The sequence below is a fragment of the Schistocerca gregaria genome, chromosome 5, assembly GCF_023897955.1.
Source record: "Schistocerca gregaria isolate iqSchGreg1 chromosome 5, iqSchGreg1.2, whole genome shotgun sequence".
Classification (NCBI taxonomy): domain Eukaryota; kingdom Metazoa; phylum Arthropoda; class Insecta; order Orthoptera; family Acrididae; genus Schistocerca; species Schistocerca gregaria.
The window spans coordinates 642,169,142-642,191,950 of record NC_064924.1 but is presented as its reverse complement, the minus strand read 5'-3'; the positions used below and the strand labels follow the sequence as shown (position 1 = coordinate 642,191,950).

The 22,809-nt window shown below is 39.0% G+C and overlaps 1 protein-coding gene across 1 annotated transcript in view; it reads right to left on the bottom strand.

The window, feature by feature from the left end:
• Nucleotides 1–696: 696 nt before the first annotated feature.
• Nucleotides 697–22,809, bottom strand: part of LOC126273094 (phosphorylated adapter RNA export protein) — a 105,341-nt gene continuing 83,228 nt past the window's right edge. The window contains exons 4-6 of the mRNA XM_049976520.1: nucleotides 17,009–17,100; nucleotides 8,479–8,653; nucleotides 697–1,160 (exon numbers count right to left, since the gene is read on the bottom strand). Coding sequence (XP_049832477.1) covers nucleotides 820–1,160; nucleotides 8,479–8,653; nucleotides 17,009–17,100 — 608 coding nt within the window. The 3' untranslated portion in view covers nucleotides 697–819. The remainder of the gene's footprint in view (nucleotides 1,161–8,478; nucleotides 8,654–17,008; nucleotides 17,101–22,809) is intronic.

Below are 22,809 nucleotides of genomic sequence, written 5' to 3'. Positions count from 1 at the left end.
GATTTTGGCCAAAAATTTCTCTCTGAAAATTTAGGTAACAACTCACAGAACAGTAGAGGTGTCAACAGGCACATAAATAAGACTGAAACTTTGCTAGCTTTCAGACGAATCAGTCCTAAAAAGGATTCGTCCAAAACTAGCAAAGTTTTCAGTCATGTTTATGTGCCTGAAGATGACTCAACATCTCTAATATTTGGTGAGTGGTTATCTTTATTGCTAAATTATTTAAATTCTTCTATGATTTTCCGCTACCATTTCTGTGAATTTAGTTTGATAAGGAGGAGTATAGCAGCATATACTAGTTCTGCTCTCTACTAGATTCTTGAAATTGACTTCCAAATTGGTTTTGTCTTTTCTGAAATTATGGTCTGTTGTATTCCTGAACAGATACAACTATCTGAGCCCCATCCAGACACCTAGCGCTCATACTGCAACTTCATCACATCTGATAACAATAAGCTTCCATATTCTGTGAGAAAACTACATTAAACAAATTTTGATATCAGGCCCCTTCTGAATCTCTCTCTGAGCAAGATTTTCACAATGTTTTCTGTGAGAATTTAGATTTGGTTGCATACCCTATTCAGAAATTGGCTTTTGATTGCCAATGCTGACTGAAATCTGTAATTGAAGCAATAGTCATCATAATTTTTCAATTGCAAGTGTTACTAAGAGCACACCAAATTAACAGTCATCTCCATTTTTATAGTAACTTTATTTTAGTGAACAAGTAAAATTTTTCATCAAAGAAAAAAGTTCAAGTTTGCACATTTAATTCTTCTATCAGTCATTTAGTACACTGAACTGCACATTTGAGACCTAAAAAAGGTCCATGGGGTTGCAAGACACATCCAGAAAGTCGTCATCATCGTAGGTGACAGTACGGCGGTTGCTTTCACAATCTCTGTTTTCAAACGATATCTGTGCAGTCCTATCCTCTCCGTCACTGCTGTTATCCCGTCCATCTGTTGCTGGTGATGGGGGAGGTGGAGGATTAGTGGTGTCTTCCTTGTCTGTAGCCTCTGCTTCACCCTCTTCCTTGTCTGTAGCCTCTGCTTCACACTCTTCTCGTTCATCATCATCGTCTTCATCATTTGCCTTCGCTGCAGCTAGTTCTGCTCTAGTTAGTAGTGTTGGAAGGTCCACATCTGACAATTTATCTGTAAATAAAGATAAAATCATGTTTTTAAACAGATACATAATTTGGGGAGGGGGGGGGGGGGGGGAGGGAGGAGGAGGAGACTGGTGAGTGACACAACCACACAAGTTAGAGAAATATCCTTGTCAAGAAATTCTCTCCGAGTTATGTGTATCTAATTTCATTAACTCATGCCTCTTTCACTCCTCCATTCCCACTATTTTCATCTATATCAACTTAGCTTACTCTACTGTTAAAATAATCTATTAGTGAGAACACAATTCAGTTGCTAATGGCACTTTTCCAAAGGAGTAATCAACCAATTTCATTAGATCTGTTTAAAAATACAACAATGGGTGCAATTTGTTGGTGTTACACATAAGGAAGTAAAATAATTTACAATCTATGAAATATGATCTAATTTACAGTAGGTCAAACTATTGCAAACACACTTCTTCATCAATGCATTTTTGGCCTCTAGATGTGGATGTGTTTGGTATTCATAAAAAGAATACTTGCTGTTATCCTACATGAACAAATGTTTTAATTCGCTGGATTAGTCGTAAACACAATGTTTAAGGCCAATGTGACCACTTCTAATATAAAGAAGATAGACAGACTCCATACGGATAACTTTATATGTTTATTCAGATTACCAGTTTCGACCTTTGTTAGAGATCATCTTCAGATCCATGTCTAATTACTGGGAATTATAGCTCATCACCAGGACAAGGATTCTGTTAAAACTACAGAATTCAATATCTTCTCCAATGAAGGTAAAAACAGGAATCTGAAAAAAAAACATAAAAAGTGACCCATATGGAGTTGGCCATCTTTGGTAAGTTAAGGTTTCAGGAGTATTTTCATTCAAGCATGAATGTTTCTGGCTATGATGGGATGCAAGTATAAAATCAATCCCATTGTCTTTTGCTCCCTTTTGTCCAACATGCTGTGTTGGAAATTGCAATACAATGAAACAGCATGTGATTTTAAGCATTCCAAAAATTTATTTATATCCTCAAGTTAAGTTCATGAGCAATTTTAGTCTAACGAGGATATGTTCCCAAGAGTGTGACTTACTTTTTTTAAGCCACATATATGGTGATGTAGGCTGTTGGTTTGTTGGTTTAAAAGAGGGGGGAAACGGACCAAACTACGATGTCATTAGTACCTTGTCCCGAATAAAACAATGCCACAAGTGCGAGAATAACACAAACGAGACTGACAACTCAAAACGGAATGAAAGGAAAAATCACAAGAACAATAAGGGGCAACAGACATGTAAATGGACAAAAGGGGACAAGAAAACCACAGAAACACAAGAAATGGGATGAAGTGATTAAAACAATAAAGCAGATTACCATGGCTGGCTGATCATGAGAATAAAAAATGAGAAGCCAGCCACTCTGCAACACATTAAAAGCTCCACCCTAGAAGCACTGGGGTAGAGGGCACCGAGGGACAAAGGACATGCACTAAAACTTAGATCAAATGATAAAACCCTCCCTCACAAATAAAGAACTGAATGAGCTGATGAGGCATTGTCAGGTAAAATTAGCAGCGATGAGTCCAGTAACCCAATATTTCGTTACTGGGCAGTCAAAGTGTGACAGTGCACCACAATATGGGCCACTGTCATCTAGGTGCTGCACCGACACTCAGGCGGGTCTTCACGGCGCAGTAGCTAACCGTGCGTCGCCCAAGCGTGGCAAATGCGAAGCTGGCAAAGGACAACTGATTCCCTGCAAGGCCCGCATGGAAGAATTCCACACATTCGTAGTCTCCTTAATGACACGCTGTTTGTTGTGTGTACTGTTATGCCATTCTGTCTCTCACAGCCAAAAAACCCTATGGCATATAAGTCAGAACAAAGGTCAGGTTCAGGGATGCCCATCTCTAGAAACGGCTTTCGCGTAGCCTGTTTGGCCAACCTGTTGGCAAGTTCATTGCCTGGGATGCCGAACGTCCTGGGGTCCACACGAACACCACTGAATGACAGGACCGGTCCAGGGCATAGATGGACTCCTGGATGGACACTACCAACGGGTGGTGAGGGTAGCACTGGTCAATAGCTTGTAGGCTGCTCAAGGAGTCAGTACACAGAAGAAACGATTCCCCAGGGGATGAACGGATATACTGAAGTGCACCAGAGATGGCCACTAGCTCTGCAGTGAATACACTGCAGCCATCGGGCAAAGAATGCTGTTCAAAGTGGCCTCCGTGGACGTAGGCAAAGCCGACATGACCATCAGCCATTGAGCCATCGGTGTACACCACTTGAGAGCACCAAAACATGTCAAGATTCGAGAGGAAGTGACAGCTGAGGCTCAGGTGACAGGTCCAGACGAATCTGCGGCTTAGGTGTACACCATGGAGGTGTATGCAGACGGACCTGGATGGGAGGTGGTAAAGGGTACTCAAAGAGCTGATTTTTAAATGAGTGTCAAACGCTCTGTAATTTAAGAAATTCATCATACATTCTCATACATAGTTCATCTTGCGTAAAAGGAAATTTACTTTGAAAGTATGGGTTTTCAAACCACCATTCGCAATATTTTCCCGCGACCTGTTAGAAATAGGTTCGTTTCAGCAGTTGCCAGAGAGCACCAGATAACTAGCGTCACTGTGTTGCGCAGCTACGCAGGAAGCCCGTATGTTTGTACGTGTAAAACATTAAAAGATCTAACATAATGCCATAAGAGAAACAAGACATTAGAGGATATTCCAAGAGCACGGGAATTGCGTGCACCATACTAAAATGCATAATTCGGCTGAAAGTGAACATTCGTATGTCCAGATTCGGATGTAGATTTTCTTGGAGCACCAGTACTGTATTATTGATGTTTGGTTCTTTATTATGGCATAATGCCATATGTGCTAGAAGATGAAAACATGCACTTGAAATGCAGCGAACAGTTGAAACTGGCCAATAGTGTGGAATTAAATGCTCCGTTTCAAATAAATTGGCTGGCTCAGCAGAAAAGATTAATTAAAGCCAAATTTCTTTAGCAAATCGACAAAAATAACTTCATTGTTCTGCAAGGCAATTAATGCTTGACTGTCAGGAAGGGGACATAAAATAAAATCTGAAACTAGTAACGTATTTTAGCCTTCCATAATTACGTAAATTTATTTTAATTGACTTGACAGCTCCCAGCAACAGAAATCCATTTTGTTTTCATTTGAGCAATAAACAAAAAGGAAACAGCAAACTCACTAAATGTAAACATGGGTCACGTGAGACTACCCACCTCCCCATTACAACTTAATACTGCTCTGTGGATCAGCCACAGATCTACGGTATTTCCGAACCAGAGCGATACTAGATAGTGGTGCCGCTCCTCCCTAGAGTGTTTGGGGTACGACGCCAAAAATTTTAAAAATCGACTTTTAAAAAATATGTGCATTTTGTAGCACACATCTCTCTGAAGAGTCTGAGACGTAAAATATACGAGTATGAGGAAATGTTTGGTCTTATATGTGCCAAAGTGCAGTGCCACGTCTCTTCACACAGTATTCTTCTATTGCATGTCACTGTATTTCGCTCTGTGGAACTCAAACATGTGATGTTTTCTAATGGGTGCCATCAAACTGTATTCAGGACAGTGGAGATTAAAATGTCCTGTGGTGCCTCTCCTGCTCCCAGTCGGCTGGTTTGACTATCTGCCCCTGTTTGAAAAAACTCACAAGAAATACTGGATGGGGTTATTTGTAAACGGGAGAGCAGGAACTCTTCCGAAAATTTGCACTCTTAATTGCCTGTTAGCTAATAACTTAATGTTTTGTGTGAAATAAAATTAAATATAGCATACATAAAACCAGTAAAGACAATAGACAAGCAAGACAGTACACATTTCTTCAATCTTTAAGTCCTAGCATTGCTTCTCACACTAACCTTAGTACAGCTTTACATGGAGTGCTTTCCTTTTGGGAAAGAATCCATTAGCTCATCAAAGTTCGTTAAGTTTTTGCTACATGAAAAAACCAAATGTCGTTGGCTAATACTGAAAAAGTTATTAATACCTATGAATAGTACCCAAGACTGGTGTGCTTTCTCGATCTTATAACGTGTATTTTGTCACTGTCTGCTAAATAACACGAAATAGGTCTGTCTAATATTGCAGCAATTGTAACACACACCACCACTGTTTTGGCACAAATGGTCATTTTTATGACACGACAGAATATAATCACAAAGCATCAATATCAAATGCCTATTAGGCCTACTACAAGCAAAACGCTTCATGTTAGGAAATAGTTTCACATTTCATTCATACGCTCTGGCTTCTGATGCATGAGATCAAAAAGTAGTAGTATATAAATTTGGAATCATCATATTCTTCCATAATTTGTGTGATGTCCCAGTTTCTTCTCCTTTCTCGTGCTAACAAACAATCTTGTCATAATTAATTCTCTAACTGTTCCTGTCAGGGCTAAAACTTATTCTCCAGTTAACTTAACTAACCCTGCCACAATCACCAGTTTAGTTACCCTGCATTTATTCTCCGGTTACGCGTTATTACATGTTCGTACAATGTGTTTTCCATGCTACTCCCAGAATAGAACTTTAGCGGCTTCTAACCGGTGACTGCACAACTGGCCCTTACCAGTGTAGCATTCTGGCAAAAAATTTTCTGCCAAAATTTCATTTTCTTGGTTACACCGAGAAGATAATACGTAATCTTTCTTACCTGTTATTCAACAGGGATTCATTTCAATATCCCCTCAGCCAAGTGAAATTGCCACTCGGGACAGATATCCCGGTTTGTCACCCGACCCCTATGTCCAGGCCTGTTGATATATGCGTCAATCTGACAGCTTAGGTGTGCCAGTAAATTTTTTTTTTCCGGGTAGCATCTGGGTTATTGCCCCTATTGCTTATACAGCTAACTGCCACACTTCTTTAACTAGAAGCGGGAGAAGGTACTACTCATACACGACTCAATTGAGTATGCGCTCGCTCACAACTGCTCAAACGAATCAAATGTAAACAGTTGTGATGTCACGCTCATCGGAGGCAATTTGTTGTTATGAAGCATTGCATACTCTTCCTAAAGCCGTTGACACGTTTTGCTTTTGGCAGATGCATGTGTGAGCACTTTGTTTTGTTGCTGTATGCGACACATTTCCTTGGCAACTTAGTTTTATTTTTGTTTTTTTTGTTCTCTTTCGTGTTTTATTGCTGCACTATTATTCTGCACTAGCGAGATTCAGTAATATTATTTGTTAGACTATTGGTTCTTACCTGTCAATGTTACAAAAATTTAACTGGAAACTAAAACAATGAAAAATTCCCGGGTTTTTTCTGGATCTCCCGGGTCGTATACACCCTGGTATGATACATAAAATTACAGAACCATTTTCTGACCATTTCATTCCTGTGAAAAGATTTAAAGCAGCAGTTATGGTTCCAGAGTTACAACAATTGTTTTGTTGCAGGTAACTGCAGATGGCTTTGACCAAGGAGCAGAGAACTGAGCTCATTTTGATGCCTGCAGAACAGAGATCCTTGTCACAGCGGCAGATTTAACCAATCAGCACCCAGAAAGAACGTGCAGTTTCACACAACACTGTCAGGTGCTCAATTTTCAAATTCTGAGAAACTGGGACTGTGGCTGGCAAGGCACAGATTGGCTATCCAAAAAGTGCTACTGAGAAGACAACCTCAACAATGGTTTTGGAACCTTCATGAAGAGGCCAAACCGCAACCACCGCATACAACGTTTGTCAGCAGAATCTGGAATCAGCCAGTCACTGAGCGTACGAATCATTCGTGCTTATCAATGGCATACATTGAAGATTCAGCAACTCTAGCACCTACAGGAGGATGACCCAGGCAGAAGTACACAGTTTTCACATGAGCCCTGAAGCAAGTTCAACAAGATCCCTGTTTTGTGCAAAGCATCTTGTTCAGTGATGAGGCAAACTTTTTTGATGGTGGAGAAGTCCACTGTCACAACCACAGATACTGGAGTGACAAGAATCCACCCTGGATGGAAATCTTCCAAGGTAGATGGTAATGTAAAGTTTATGGTGTGGAATGTGGGATACTTGGGTAATTGGACCAATTTCCATTCACAAGAACCTAAATGTTCAACACTACCTGGAAATGTCGCAACAAGAGGTGTTTCCCTTACTTATAATGAAGATGGCAGCTTTCCCTCTCACTTCCAACAGGATAGGGCTCCACCACACTAGGGAGCAGTTGTTCGTCAGCAGTCAGATGGTCAATTTCTGGTCATTGGATTGGCCGACGTGGTTCTGTCGAATGGCCTGCCAGACACCTGATCTCATACTATTTGACTTTTATCTGTGAGGTCATTTAAAGCAACTCTGCAGAGAAACTAAGACACAGACATCATCTCAAGCAAACACTGAAGAAGTGTGTGTCAGTATTTTTGCGGAAATCCTTCTGCTTGAGAATGATGATTGGATTCAGCACTTTCAAATGCGTGTTGACCGACACAATGTTGAACACAAAAAATAACTGTCGTTTAATTGAGAACAGTCTAGCCTGTAATTCCAACCAAAATGTGTTGTAACTTTTGACCCATAACTGCTACTTTGAATATGTTTACGGGAATGAACTCGTCAGGAAATGCTGATGTTATCACACGACCCCATTTCTACTTAAAAAATAAATAAATTAATTAAAAAATGTAGAAAAAACTACTGAAGATGGCTAATTTCAAGATGGTGTCATGGCTGGTATGTACCATAAAAAACCGATCACCTCACCCATACTTCACAGGAATATTCAGGTTTCCCCATTCCTGCAAGGTTTTTGACGTAACCTGGTGTACTGTGACTTTTGACTCACCCTGTACAAAGTGTACAGTCAACTGGTTGCAAAAGTTTAATGTAAAAATCTTGACCACGTTTCAATATCACTAAGGGTATCTGCTTCAGAAGGAAGTCACATAAGTTACACAACATTAAAACTGATGATGAGATCATCATCATGTATGTTTACAATTTTAATGTCATATAATTTATGTGATTTACTTCTGAAGAAGATACCCTTGGTGATATTGAAGGAAGTCACATAAATTACACCACATTAAAATTGATGATGACCTCATCATATATGTTTACAATTTTAATGTCACGGTGACTTCCTTATGAAGAAGCTACCCTTAGTAGTGTCAAAATCTGCCTGAGGTTTTTATGTTGAACTTATGCAACCAGTTATATACTTTATATATTGTTATGTAACTGAAGAAATAGACAATGCACTGACCATTTTGGTTTCATTTGAATATTTTCATACTGCTATTTCACCACATGAAACCGGAAAATATCTGGTATTATTTATCTGAATATAATTATTTACAACATACCTGATGACAAGGTCTTCTTAATAAACTTCCGTTTCTTCCTAATCTTCTTAAGCTTCTTCCAAGGATCTTTACCATTATCCATGAGAATTTTTTGTTTCTTCTCCTGTGGTACGCCATTGTCCATTTTCAGTAAGAACAAGTAACTTCCACCAGGTGTTCTCCTCCTCTGACCATTCTGAAATTGTTTTTGTGATACCATTAATAATAATAATAATAATAATAATAATAATAATTTAGTAATAATAATCACCATTTAAATTGCTGAATTCCAATTTACATAAGTGTTTGTTTTGTCAATGACATGCAGGTCTCTGAATCCATGTAGGTAGGGAAGCAGAAAACATTGTATAGTTAGATTTAGATTTGAAAATTAAATATTCAGTAAATAGCGATAGTGACTCAAATTTGGCCTGCTGTGTGGTTTAATATTTCTGTAAACTTTCAAGAAATCAGACCATGAAATTTTGTTTAAGTACTAACTACTTAAGTTATCTATGACACTTCAAAAATACCCGAGGAAAAAAATGAGTGTTTTAGGCACAACTAACACCCTAACAAGGGCAAAACATTTTCAGAAGTGTCTACTTACTAGGAACAGGAAAATTTCTTGCCTAGTCTTCCTTAAATGCTGAAGCAGCCCCAACAATTTGGGAAAATCTGCCAACAGACGTTCAGCAGCTATGGAGTTCTTGAAAGTGACACATGTTGTCACAGAGACAGAACTGTTACATCACTTGGCAGGGTATCAGTAGCATAGGCATCCTCTTTGCCTGTATGTTTCTAATTGTCTTGAAAAGACAGGAATGTTTGCAGCATCCATTTTTAAAAGGCTGCTGGTTTTCTTGATTGGTAAAAGTACCAATTCATTACCAGGAAAGAAAACAGCACTGATGTTAAACAGCTATGTCTACTGTCTCATTAAGTAATCATCATGTCGTCATGAAGCCCAGTCAATCTGCAGCCCTGCAGAAGGAACTCTCAGAGAAACTCGTGGTCCAAAAGTTCAGACACATTTATGTGTGTCTAACATTCAAGTATGGCAAAAGGTTATCTTCACTACTTCATTTGTTTTCTACTCTATCGAATATTATCATTTCACTTGTAACTCCACTATGTGTAGCAACTGAATATCAGAACAATTGAGAAGAGTCACTATGTTTATCTCTGGCTAGGATGCTACCAGCAAGTGAACCACAGAAACTCTAGCTGACAGATCACGAGACCAGACAGCCAATCAATTTCAGCCTGAGAGGCCATGAGCTTCCTCTCACTCTCTGCAAGACAATTGATCCAGTGCTCTGATCGTAACAGATGCTTCCACAGACGATAAAGTTATATTTATGGACATTTCCAGATAAAAAATTGGACAGCTCTTACTGTTGTGCAAGTCGGCTACACTTCTCTGTGAGATTGCTAGAGTGAATTCACACTTGGGCACCACTACACTGGTATACCCAGGGTATTTTTATTATTATTATTATTTCTTAATTTTCAAATTCACAATTATTTCCAGATTAAAATAATGATTTTCCAGGTTGCCAGGTCACATGTTTTTACCTAAATGAGGTTAGCAAACATACTGTGCTAGAAATAACAAGTAACTTATTTTTAAAATATATGTAATAGAAACTGAACCATATCACGTTATGATGTACAACACCGAGTTTGAACAGTTGGAGGATATTGCTCATTATAATGTGACATGGTCGTATTCGAAGTGCATTCATTTATACAACTCTGTTCGTTTAAGCTAGACTTCTGATGATCATCTGATGGTTTAAACAATCAGTCTGTGACAGAAGCAATAAATGCTGGACACACTACAATAGAGAGTCATTTCTCATGAACTAATGGCTGTAGAATGTTGCATTTCATCATGAAACAATACTTTAAGTTTCATCTAGAACTTTCTCCTTGAAGTTTTTTGAGGCAACAGTAACCTAAAATTGTTTCTGTTAGCAAAAAAATGTCGTCGTATGATTCCAAAACCAATATTTCGCAGCAAATCGTATGTTGCACATACTGTTTTTCTCAATTTGTCTACATGCCTAGACTATGAAGTGACAGATCAGTGCATGGGTTATTTTTGAGGAAATGCTGTGGGGAGCCATCAATTATTGTGTGACATATAGCAGTTTGAATATTCATCAAAAAAGTAGAATCCTCACCTCTACAACACACGCAAAAAGAGAAAGAGAGAGAGAGAGAGGTGATTGACAACTGATTTCCAAAATTTGAAAAAAATAATGCACTTCATATGACACACTGTACTTTCATGAAATGAACAGCTATTTTTCCTGTTTCAGATTTTTCCATTTATATTTTTCCCAACAACAGTTTTAAAACATCTGTGTAGTTAAAAAAGTTTTGTTCTGCACAACTCTAGTACCACATCAACGAATTTTAATGCCTCAAGTGTGTGTAACTAACACACATGCCTAAAGGAGAATGTTGGAAGTTATGAGTTCTGGAATTCATAGGAGATGAAATGGAAAATGGAAAACAACATAACAGGAATGACGGACATGTAGGATTCAGCCTCCCAGAGTGCCCACCCATAACAAATGTATTACAAGTACATGCTCAAAAGCGCATTTTAAACGAAAATATTATTTTGTTCTAATTAAGACACTCAATTTTTTTTGTTCTTACAGTTCTAAAAAGACACCAAAATAAACAGAGATGGTATGCAAACCACATAACTGCGAGGTTGCACACTTGTGTGACTTTCTTTTTATCAGTTTTAATACAAGTTGTACAACTCTGCTTCCGCCGTTTGCCGATAGGTGGCGACAACAGTAAGTAGCGGTTGTAAGAAACAGATCGCAGATGTCAGACAGTTAGCTTGGACCTCGGTCAACATAACTTCATTCAAATATCAGTCGATTTGTGTCTGCATCATACAGTTGTTCTTGATTGAAAATGTGTTTGTTTGAGTATGAAGAAAACAGCAGCTGAGTGTCATATAATGCTCTCAAGTACATATGGTAAGAACACTATCAGTGAAAGAACGTGTCGTAAGTGGTTTCAACGCTTCAAGAACGGTGATTTAAGCATTGTTGACTGGCATAGTGGTGCAAGAAAGAATGTTTTCGAAGATGCAGAATTGGAGACATTGCTGAGTGAAGACTCACGTCAAACTCAAGAAGATTGGCATGATTAGTGGGAGTGACACAGAAAGCCATTTCAAAATGTCTCAAGGCTATGGACATGATTCATCAAGAAGGAAGTTGGGTCCTGTGTGGGCTGAAATCAAGAGACATTGAACGGCGTTTGTGTGTTTGTGACTAGTTGTTTCAGAGGCAAAAACAGAAAGGATTCGTGAATCGCATTGTGACCAGAGACGAAAAATATGTTCATTACGATAACCATAAAAAACTCATGGTAATATACTGGCCATGCTTCCACGTCAACGACCAAACCGAATATTCACAGCTCCAAGGTCATGTTCTGGATTTGGTGGGACCAGCTCGGCGTTGTGTACTATGAGGTGTTAAAACCAAGTGAAACCATCACAGGTGCTCATTATCGAATGCAATTAATGCATTTGAGCAAAGCATTAAAAGACAAATGGCCGCAATACAGCAAGAGGCACTATAAAGTGATTTTGCAGCATGCCACTGCTCGACCACACGTTGCAAAAGAGGTCAAAACGTACTTGGAAATGTTAATGGGAAGTCCTACCCCACCCAGCGTATTCTCCATATTTTGCTCCCTCTGACTATCACCTGTTTAGATCAATGGCTCATGGCCTGGCTGAACAATACTTCCGATCTCATGAAGAAGTCACAAATTGGATTGATTCGTGGATTGCTTCAAAAGATGAACAAGTTTTTCAACGCGGGAATTGTACGCTGCCCGAAAGATGGGAGAAAGTGGCGGCCAGCAATGGAAAATACTTTGAATGATACATGGGTAACCAATTTGTTTCATTGAAGCCTCAAATCTTGGGGAAAAAATGGCGGAAGCAAAGTTGTACACTTTGTAATATTGTTTGAAGCACTTACACATGATACTGCTTTTGTCTCTATAAATAACAAGTTTTACAGAGAAATAACTTGGAACACCTATAAAGTCTTATAATTTATATTGTATTATGAACAATAGGATCAAAGACCAACAAAAATATTTAGATGACAACTACTTTTTCAAATGTTCAAATTTAGCTGTAATTTTGGCTGCTTCCGCCAACCTTTTTCTTCTTCTTCTTCTTCTTCTTCTTACATTCTAACATCTTAATTTCTGGCAAAATCTTGTTCTTGTTGTTTCACTTAGTTGTTTCTTTTTATCGTCTTTATACAATGAACTTGTATTATGCATAGACAGAATTAAACTTTTGTAATTTTGAAATTATCAACACCACAATCATCATGGATCACAGTGTAAATAGGTCTGCGAGCAATAAGACTTTTTTCCATTTGATTCTAAACAATACGCTCCGAAGTTATTGAAAAACCTCAGTCCACAACAACATTTGTACGTGAAAATATTAAAATCATTTTGAGAAAAATCTTCAAAGCTATAACATTCTTTTTGTGACAATTTAATCGCTTTCATCCAAAATTCATCCAAACAAGTTTCCCTTCTTTCGAACATTCTCATTTTGTTTTGAATACAAGACCCATTACAAATATTGAAAAATTCTTAATTAACACTATCTGCTTTTACGCCACATAACCTGTCACCATGGACAAGAATTTCAAGGCACAATGTCAATCTTTTTACAGCCATTTCTTGATTTAATGATACTCAAGGGTCCAAACATGAAACAGCATGTGTAAGTTTTTATTTCAGTGGTGATCTTTCAAGTAGCTTTTGTATCATGGCAACAGCACAAAAATGCATTTCTTCTTTAAGCCTCAAGATGTCAGTCAGGTCCTTAACTTTCTTTAGGGCATCTTGTGTAGTAAAATCCCATGCAAAGAACTGAGAAATGATCACATTCTTCTTATCCTTCATGTCGATTTTTGTGAGGGATTCTTTGTTTACCAAAATGTCTGGTCTGACAACTTGCTGCATCAAAGGGGTGGTACGAGTGAAAAATTCATTGTACAAAAAAGGAGCCATTGGAAATCACATAAATAACCTCTGAATGCACGTGCAGTCACAGGAGGGAAAAAAAAAAAAAAAAAAAAAAAAAAAAAAAAAAAAAAAAGTACCTAAGAAATCATCTTTAACAGCTTCCGATATGGTCTTACAACTCGCAGAATTAGGGAGGTTCTTGGTGTTGCATAAATATATTCATTGCAAAGACTTCTGTTTGTTTGTGGAAAGTTTATGTTTTTGGTTGTTAGCGTGGCTGTCTAAAGCACTTTTCCCCATTGTCGAAATATTTATTGTTGTGCTGAACCAAGAGCAAATGCATTTGTTAGTAATTTGGTGTCACGCTTAGCCTATGTACTCTGGTATCAAGTTATACTCTATTTAGGCATGGAGAAAAAACACTGCACTCTGAAAATGTCATGAACTTTTTCAATTGCACGGAAGATTCGCACAATCTGTCTCCATTACTTCTGGTTTCTGTTGTGACCTTCCATCTCGGAAAGATGTAGATAGCACTAGTCTCGGAAGAGTTGTAACGATGGGTTCGTTTAAGCAACTGCCAGACAGAAACTTTCAAGCACTAAAAAACCGGTGTTAGTGCGATGACATAAAAACCCATGAGCTAATTGTGTGAATTTCTTTCTTGTGGATCATGTCATTTCTTTTAATGTGAACTTTTGTTGCAAGCTGTAGTGTATTTATACAAATGTAAAAAATAATTGCTGCCATAGAAAAGTGAGGCACAAAATCACTAATATGTCATGCCACAGATGTAAAATAAATGCTATTATAATGCTAATGAAGAAGACGGGTTGCTACTCATCACATAGAGGTGTTGAGTGGCAGACAGGCAACATGAGGATAGAGGGGTGTTGGGGGTGGGGGAGAATACTGCTAGACATTATTAGCTGTTGTATTAAGCCCTTCATCACACGTACACAAAATAAAACGCACACACCTTCACACATGCTTAACTCACACACACGTGACCACTGTCATCTCCAGGCACAAAGAGCAGATTGTGACTGACAAGGAGAGATCCCCATCGGAGTGACATAGGTTGTGATCCCACGTATCACATACTGCAGTCATTCACCCTGGTGGGCCCTCATTTGCGAGTAATGAAAAAAAAAAAAAATAATAATTTGGAATTTTGTGTGACACTCAATAGTGTTGTGTTACATAGTTTGGTTGCATGGTGTAATCAATAGGATAACAGCTTCACATGCAGGAGGTTGTGGATTCAAATCTTGTCAGGGGCACAAAATTTTATTTTTAAATCTTTTCTAAATGACGCAGATTATCATTTTTATTCAATTAATTGATATACATGTAAGTTTTTAATTCCTTTCCTTTGTCACACAATTTTAATCATAATATCAACTTCTTTATTTGCTGTCATTTTTCTCCCTATCATTCTTTCTCCACTTGAAATATTTATTCATGTGCTTTTAATTAATTTTATGTATTATTTTTTATTTAATTTCTATTGTTTCATCACTCTATTCTTTTGCCCACACTATTGTGCTCATTATATCTGTTTCTTATTTTGCTTGAATTTTGTTTTACTTATAAACTTACCTGTCATTTAAATTTCCATCTGTATTATTTTCTCCACAGTGCAATAGATGTTTAGGTCACGTTTTAAACGTTTGTATGACAATAACCATGAAAAAAAAAAAAAAAAAAAAAAAAAAAAAAAAAAAAAAAAAAAAAAAAAAATTTTGCACAACTGATAACAAAAATATATTTTCACACCATTGAACAAATGTAAATAGATTATTTCATCTTTTATATTAAAAACAAAGATTCCAAGACTTACCAAGCGGGAAAGCGCTGGTAGATAGGCACAATGAATAAAACACACAAACACACACACAGAATTTGAGCTTTCGCAACCGGCGGCTGCTTCGTCAGGAAAGAGGGAAGGAAAAGGAAAGATGAAAGGATGTGGGTTTTAAGGGAGAGGGTAAGGAGTCATTCCAATCCCGGGAGCGGAAAGACTTACCTTAGGGGGAAAAAAGGATAGGTATATACTCGCCCGCGTGCACACACACACACACACACACACACACACACACACACACACACACACACACACACACACACACACACACACACATCCATCCATACATACACAGACACGCCCGCGTGCAAGTATATATCTATCCTTTTTTCCCCCTAAGGTAAGTCTTTCCGTTCCCGGGATTGGAATGACTCCTTACCCTCTCCCTTAAAACCCACATCCTTTCATCTTTCCTTTTACTTCCCTCTTTCCTGACGAAGCAGCCACCGGTTGCAAAAGCTCAAATTCTGTGTGTGTGTTTTATTCATTGTGCCTATATACCAGCACTTTCCCGCTTGGTAAGTCTTGGAATCTTTGTTTTTAATATATTTTTCCCATGTGGAAGTTTCTTTCTATTTTATTTATTTCATCTTTTGTTGAATGACTGTAGGGCAAATGGCTGCAGTGTATGATACCTGGGATCTTCAAACAATGGAAAATCCAGGCTGGAAGGTAACAATATTACGAAAAGTATACTTGCTATTCACCATGTAGCGGAAATGATGAGTCACAATTAGGCACAGCAAAAAGACTGTCACAATAAGCTAAAGGTCTTGTTGGCTGAAAGCTTACTGTGTGACAGTCTTTTTGACGTGCCTATTCTGTGAGTCAGCATCTCTGTTATATGGTGAGTAGCAACTATCTTTTTCATATTGTTAAGTACCTGGGATCTTAATTTACCTCACCGCATAGGAAGTGAGGTTACAGAAGAAGTGGATTGGTAGGAAGGGGGGGGGGGGGGGGAGTGTAGAGGCTGGTAAGGGGGAGGAAGATGGAAGATGCCAGTCTGCCTGTGGGAGAACGCAGGAATGTGGTGGGGCCAGGAGAGTGGGAATATAGGACCAGCATAAGGAGGCTGTGCTGAGAGAGAGAGAGAGAGAGAGAGAGAGAGAGAGAGAGAGAGAGAGAGAGAGAGAGAGAGAGAGAGAGAGAGAGTGGGGATGGTAAGAACAAAGTGAAGAGGATAGAAGATGAAAAGGGTGAAGGACTCCACAGGTATACTAGTAGGATAGAAGGCAAGTGTAGGGGCAGGGGTGGGAGCAGACAAGGGGATAGGTAAGTGGAAGACAGGGACTAGTAACGGCTGAGGTCAATGGGATTACAGGAAGGAATTATATGCTGCAGGATGAGTTCCCACTTATGAAATTAAGAAAAGCTGGAAGAATCCAGATGGCACTGGCTTTGAAGCACTCACTAAAATGATTGACTGATTAGACAAAACAACCACAGAAAGCTTGTAATTTCAGGCTACTGATGAGCCTTAAAAAAATGAAAGGTAGATATGCCAAGCATAAATAAACAGTACGCCAACATTTTATTTGCTTGAAAGACAACAACATAAAAAAGTTCAATGATTTATTTTCTTAAATATTGGTAAATGGCAGAGGAGTTTTAGAAATAATGTAAGAAACACCTACTCACCATTATCATCAGCCCACCAACTTCTTCTACTTTTCTTGTTTTCTCAAATAGGTCTATGGCTTTCTGTTTTCCTAGGACTTGAACAACTTTCACTGTAAAAAAGGCATAATAATTATTCAGAATTCCACTAACCCTAAGGGAATAACATTCAGACAAATCTTTTTAACAATATTTATGTGCCAGCAGTCCTCTGTCATATCATTAACTCAGATATATGGTTACCAGCATTCTTGTGGCAATTATCACCCCTTCCCCCAACTACCCACACTCATGCTCCTGCAAGCATTTATGTAAAATGAAACAGCTCTTTTACTGTCAAGGTAAAAAAAATGTGTAGATATACTGGATTGTTTTAGTACATAAGATATTTGTCCAAGTTGGAGTGAATTTGTACAGATATTTCAAAAATTATTTAAATAATCTTCCAGTAAATGCATCAAGAGCTGCAGCAGCAATTCCTGTTCATACACAGGATTTTGTTTACTTCTTGTCCTCAGGTGCTTCAGTGAAGAGATGAACTGTATATGTATATTTAACTGTGTTGGCTGGCTATACTAACTTATTCTAAATTACTGTGTACATTTTAGTGCATTTGGATAGTATGAGCTGCGTTTGTGTGTAGTAAAAACCAGAAGTAGTAAGCAGTGCTCAGACTGCATCTGGTGACTGCCTAGGTTACTGTTATATTCCTTGTGACATAAACAAACAGTGATTAAAGATGGATAGGGACTATGCCTGTTGTGTACAGATAGTTGGGGAATTGGCCACTGTCCTAACAGTTGGAAACTGTGTTGGCCACAGTCGACAGGATTCAGGCAGCTGCCAAGGGCTGCCGTTACAGTGGGGCACCAGAGACAAGTGCTTTAACACCTCTAGTGTCTGCAGCATTACCTGAATCCCTCATGTCACAGCACTTTCTGATCAACTCATAGTGACTGGTTGACACTTACGTCATGCTGAATGGCGTATAATAGCGAGATTGCGAATTTCAGGGTGGAAAGCGAAAATGGCTACTGGCCACACAGCTGTCCCCTTATGCCTTAAAAACAGGTTTGACATATTGCCCACATCTGAGCCAGCACAGGACATCTTGCCTTCAGGAAGGCAAGGTGTAGATAAGCACAGTGTTGGACTGCTGGTCACTGAAAGCTTCAACACTGGACAGTTGATTTGAGCCCCCTTAGGGAAATAGCAGACAGGTATGGAAGGGTGGCTGTATCCAAAATATGGAGAAGCCTGGCAGCAGTGATTAGGCACACTGGTGTAACCAGCTGTAAATTGTAGCTCATAAACAATGCTTACCACCAGGATTCAGACGCCAGCCTCTGTTTCCACAGGCAGCTGGCCACATAGGTGAAGACAGCTGGACATGCACACAAGTTGGAAGCAGAGTTAGCGGTTTGTAGCATTTTTCCTGCAACCAATTGTAGTCCTATGGTTTGGAGCCAAGTGGACAGCCCATAACAGAGGCTCAGATGATTCTATGATAACCTAGGACCCAGATTCCTTGACCTCTAATATCTGTGAAACCGTGGTCTAGGGACAGTGTCTCTGTCTAATAACCAAAACATCCTGGCTCCTAGATTCGAACTAAGCCACAGCTTAAATTTTGAATAAAATAATTAACAAGGGCAGCAGAAGACTTCACCTTCACTCTGCCAACAGCCTTGTCACAGCATGCCAAGGAGCCTCTCACCCTTGAGGTGGGAAACTAACCCAAAGGGCAATCAGAATCAGCGATGATCAATGGCATGAGGATACAAAAGACAATGGACACAACTGCACTGAAGACACATAAAGCATATCCACTGGACATGTGACCTGTAACTGAAGAAATGTCATAATGATCTTTCCAATGGCAAAAGATTCTGGGTTAATTCGCCATTCAGATCTCCAGGTAGGGACAGCCAAGGAGAAGGCAACAACAAGAAAAAATGGAATAACCAACAAAAGGATAACATTCTCCAAGAGCATGAAATGTCAGAGGAAGTTGGAACATAGTAGGAAAGCTAGGAAATCTGGAAATGGAAATGCAATGGCTCAACCTAAATATAGAGGTGGTCAGTGAAGTGAAGTGAAATGAAAGAAGATACAGATTTCTGGTCAGACACATATAACGTAAAAGCAAAAGCAGCAGAAAATGGTATACCGCAAGTACAATTTGTCATTCGTAGGAAAGCAGGGCAGTGAGTGAGATACTGGGAACAGTTCAGTGATAGGGTTGTTCTTACCAAATTTGACAGCAAACCAATGGCAGCAATGACAGTTCAGGTGAACATGCCGACATCAAAAGCAGAAGATGGAGAGATTGAGAAAACATATGGGGATACTGGACAGATAATTCAGTGTGTAAAGAGAGATTAAAATCTAATAACCATGGGGGATTGGAATGCAGTTGTAGGGGAAGGAAAAGAAGAAGGGGTTATGGGAGAATACGGGCTAGGCAGTAGAAACGAGGGAAGAGAATGGCTAACTGAGTCCTATAATAAATTTCAGATGGTAATAGTGAAAATCTGTTAAAAATCACAGGAGTAGGAGGTATACTTGCGAGACAACCTGGAGACATGGGACGATTCCAACTACATCACATCATTATGGTCAAACAGAGATTCTGAAATCGGATATTGGACTTTAAGGTACATCCAGGTGCAGATGTACACACAATTGTATTGATGAGGGGTACACTAAGTTTAAAAGAATCAATGTGGACAAAGTGGGATACTGAAGTGTGGAAAGAAGTGGATACGGAAGCACTAAGGAATGACGAGACACATTTGAAGTTCGCTACGGATATGAATACTGCAATAAAGGGTATCACAGTAGACACTTTTTTCAGTCGAAGAGGAGTGGACCTCTCTAAAAGGGTCAGTCACCAATACTAAACCGACAGACATAAGGTACAAGGACGGTAACTACTAAGAAACCTTGGATAACAGAAGAAATACTTCAATTGATCAATAAAAGGAAGTACAGAAACGTTCAGGGGAAGACAGGAATACAGCAATATAAATCACTTAGGAATGAAATCAACAGGAAGTTCAGGACAGTCGAGGCGAAATGCCTGTATGAAAAATGTGAAGAAATCAAAAAAGAAATGATCATGGAAAGGACTGACTCAGCATACAGAAAAGTCAAAACAAGCATCAGTGAAATAAAAAGCAAGGGTTGTAACATTATGAGAGCAATAGGAATTACATTGTTAGTTGCGGAGGAAAGAGCAGGTAGGTGGAAAAAGTACACTGAAGAACTCTACGAGTGGGAGGACTTGTCTGATGACTTGAAAGAGGAAACTGTAACTGATAAGAAATATATAGGGGACCCAGTATTAGAGTCTGAATTTGAAAGAGCTCTAGAACATTAATCATCAAATGAAGTAGAAGGGATAGATAACATTCATTTGGAATTTATACAATCATTTGTACTAATGGCAACCTTATGACTATCAAGCTGGTGTGTAAATCTTTGAGACTGCCAATGTACCATCAGAGTTTAGAAAAAAATGCCATCCACCCAATTCTGTAGGCAGCAAGGGGAAACTACAGCAGGCTGACAAGAATAACATACAGAAGAATAGAAAAGAAAACTGCAACTGTGAGGGATGATGATCAGTTGAGCTTTAGGAAAGGTAAAGGCACCACGGGCAGTTTTTACCATGTGCTTCTAAATAGACTGACTGGAGAAAATCAAGATAAGTTCATAGAATCTGTCGGTTCAGAGAGAGCATTGAACAATGTGAAATAGTGTGAGATGCTGGAAATTCTGAGGGGGAGACAGAGGGACAAGTAAGCTGCAGGGAGAGATGTGTGACATACAGTAAGTATGAGAACCAAGAGGGGACACAATATGATTGGAAGACCAAGAACGAAGTGCTCGGGTTAAAAATGTTGTATGACACATAAGAAGTATTTTGCCCCCTACTGTTCAATCTATACACCAAACAAGCAACGAAAGAAAGAAAAGAAAGGTTCAGCAGTGGGATTAAAATTCAAGGTGATATGATAACATTGCTATACATCATCAGAGAAAATGGACAATAATTATGAGATCTGCTGAATGGAATGAATAGTCTAATGAGTGTAGAATAGAGATTGTGAATAAACTGAAAAAAGACAAAAGTAATGAGAAGTAGCAAAAATGAGGATAACAACAAACATCAAAACCAGTGGTTACAAGATGGTTGAAGTTAAGGAATTTTGATACATTGGAAGCAATATAACTCACGATGGACAACGCAAGGGTGACAAAAAAACAGAATAACACAGGCAAAGAGGATATTTCTGGCCAAGGGAGTGTAGTGAACTGTGGGAAAACCAAAACAGAAGAGAATTGAAGCATTTGAAAATTGGTGCAATAGAAGAATGTTGAAAATCAGGTGGACTAATAAGGGATGAGTAGGTTCTCCATAGAACTGGCGAAGAAAGGAACGTATGGAAAATACTTACAAGGAGGTGCTCTGGATGATGGGAGACATTCATTAAGTCATCAGAGAATAACCTCCATAGTACTAGAGGGGACTGTAGGGGGTAAAAACTGTACAACTGAGGAAATAGGGTGCAAGAGCTACTCTGAAATGAAGAGGCTGGAAGAGAAGAATTCGCAGTGAGCCGTATCAAACCAATCAGAGAACTGATGACTAAAAAACTATAAGGTGAAGAATTGTATGCTTCCTCTTCTTAAAAGGTCAACTAAGCACTAAATACAAGAAATGGTTACTGGAGTAACAGAGTATGTATGGCATGAACATCTGGGTTTGTTATGATGTAGAAATCCTTCCAATGGCCGGATAAGATACGTTCTGATTTCAGACGAGGCAGAATACTATCTTCATTAATGGATCAAATCAGAGTGTGGCATTCGATATGGCAGATTGGAGAAACAATATGTTACATAATTTTAATTTACTGCAAGAGCGTATATGGAACTGTCCCAGAGCTTGTCTTGCTTATTAATGGTAACAATGCCGATATAGTACTAGGGACAGGAAGCTGGCTGAGATAGTGATGGAATAATTCCGAATGAACTGTAAACACAAAGATAGGTTGAACCATGGACCTTGCCATTGGTGGGGAGGCTTGCGTGCCTCAAATGATACAGATAGCCGTACAGTAGGTGCAACTACAACAGAGGGGTAGCAGCCTTTTCAGTGGTTGCAGGGGCAACAGTCTGGATGATTCACTGATCTGGTCTTGTAACACTAACCAAAATGGCCTTGCTGTTCTGGTACTGCGAACGGCTGAAAGCTAGGGGAAACTACAGCCGTAATTTTTCCCGAGGGCCTGCAGTTTTACTGTATGATTAAATGATGATGGCGTCCTCTTGGGTAAAATATTCCGGAAGTAAAATAGTCCTCCATTCGGATCTCCGGGCGGGGACTACTACATCTACATCTACATTCATACTCCGCAAGCCACCCAACAGTGTGTGGCGGAGGGCACTTTACGTGCCACTGTAACTACTCAAGAGGACGTCGTTATCAGGAGAAAGAAAACTGGTGTTCTACGGATCGGAAGGTGCAATGTCAGATCTCTTAATCGGGCAGGTAGGTTAGAAAATTTAAAAAGGGAAATGGATAGGTTGAAGTTAGATATTCTAGGAATTAGTGAAGTTTGGTGGCAGGAGGAACAAGACACTTGGTCAGGTGAATACAGGGTTATAAATACAAAATCAAATAGGGGTAATGCACGAGTAGGTTTAATAATGAACAGGAAAATAGGAGTACAGGTAAGCTACTACAAACAGCATAGTGAACACATTATTGTGTCCAAGATAGACACGAAGCATACGCCTATTACAGTAGTACA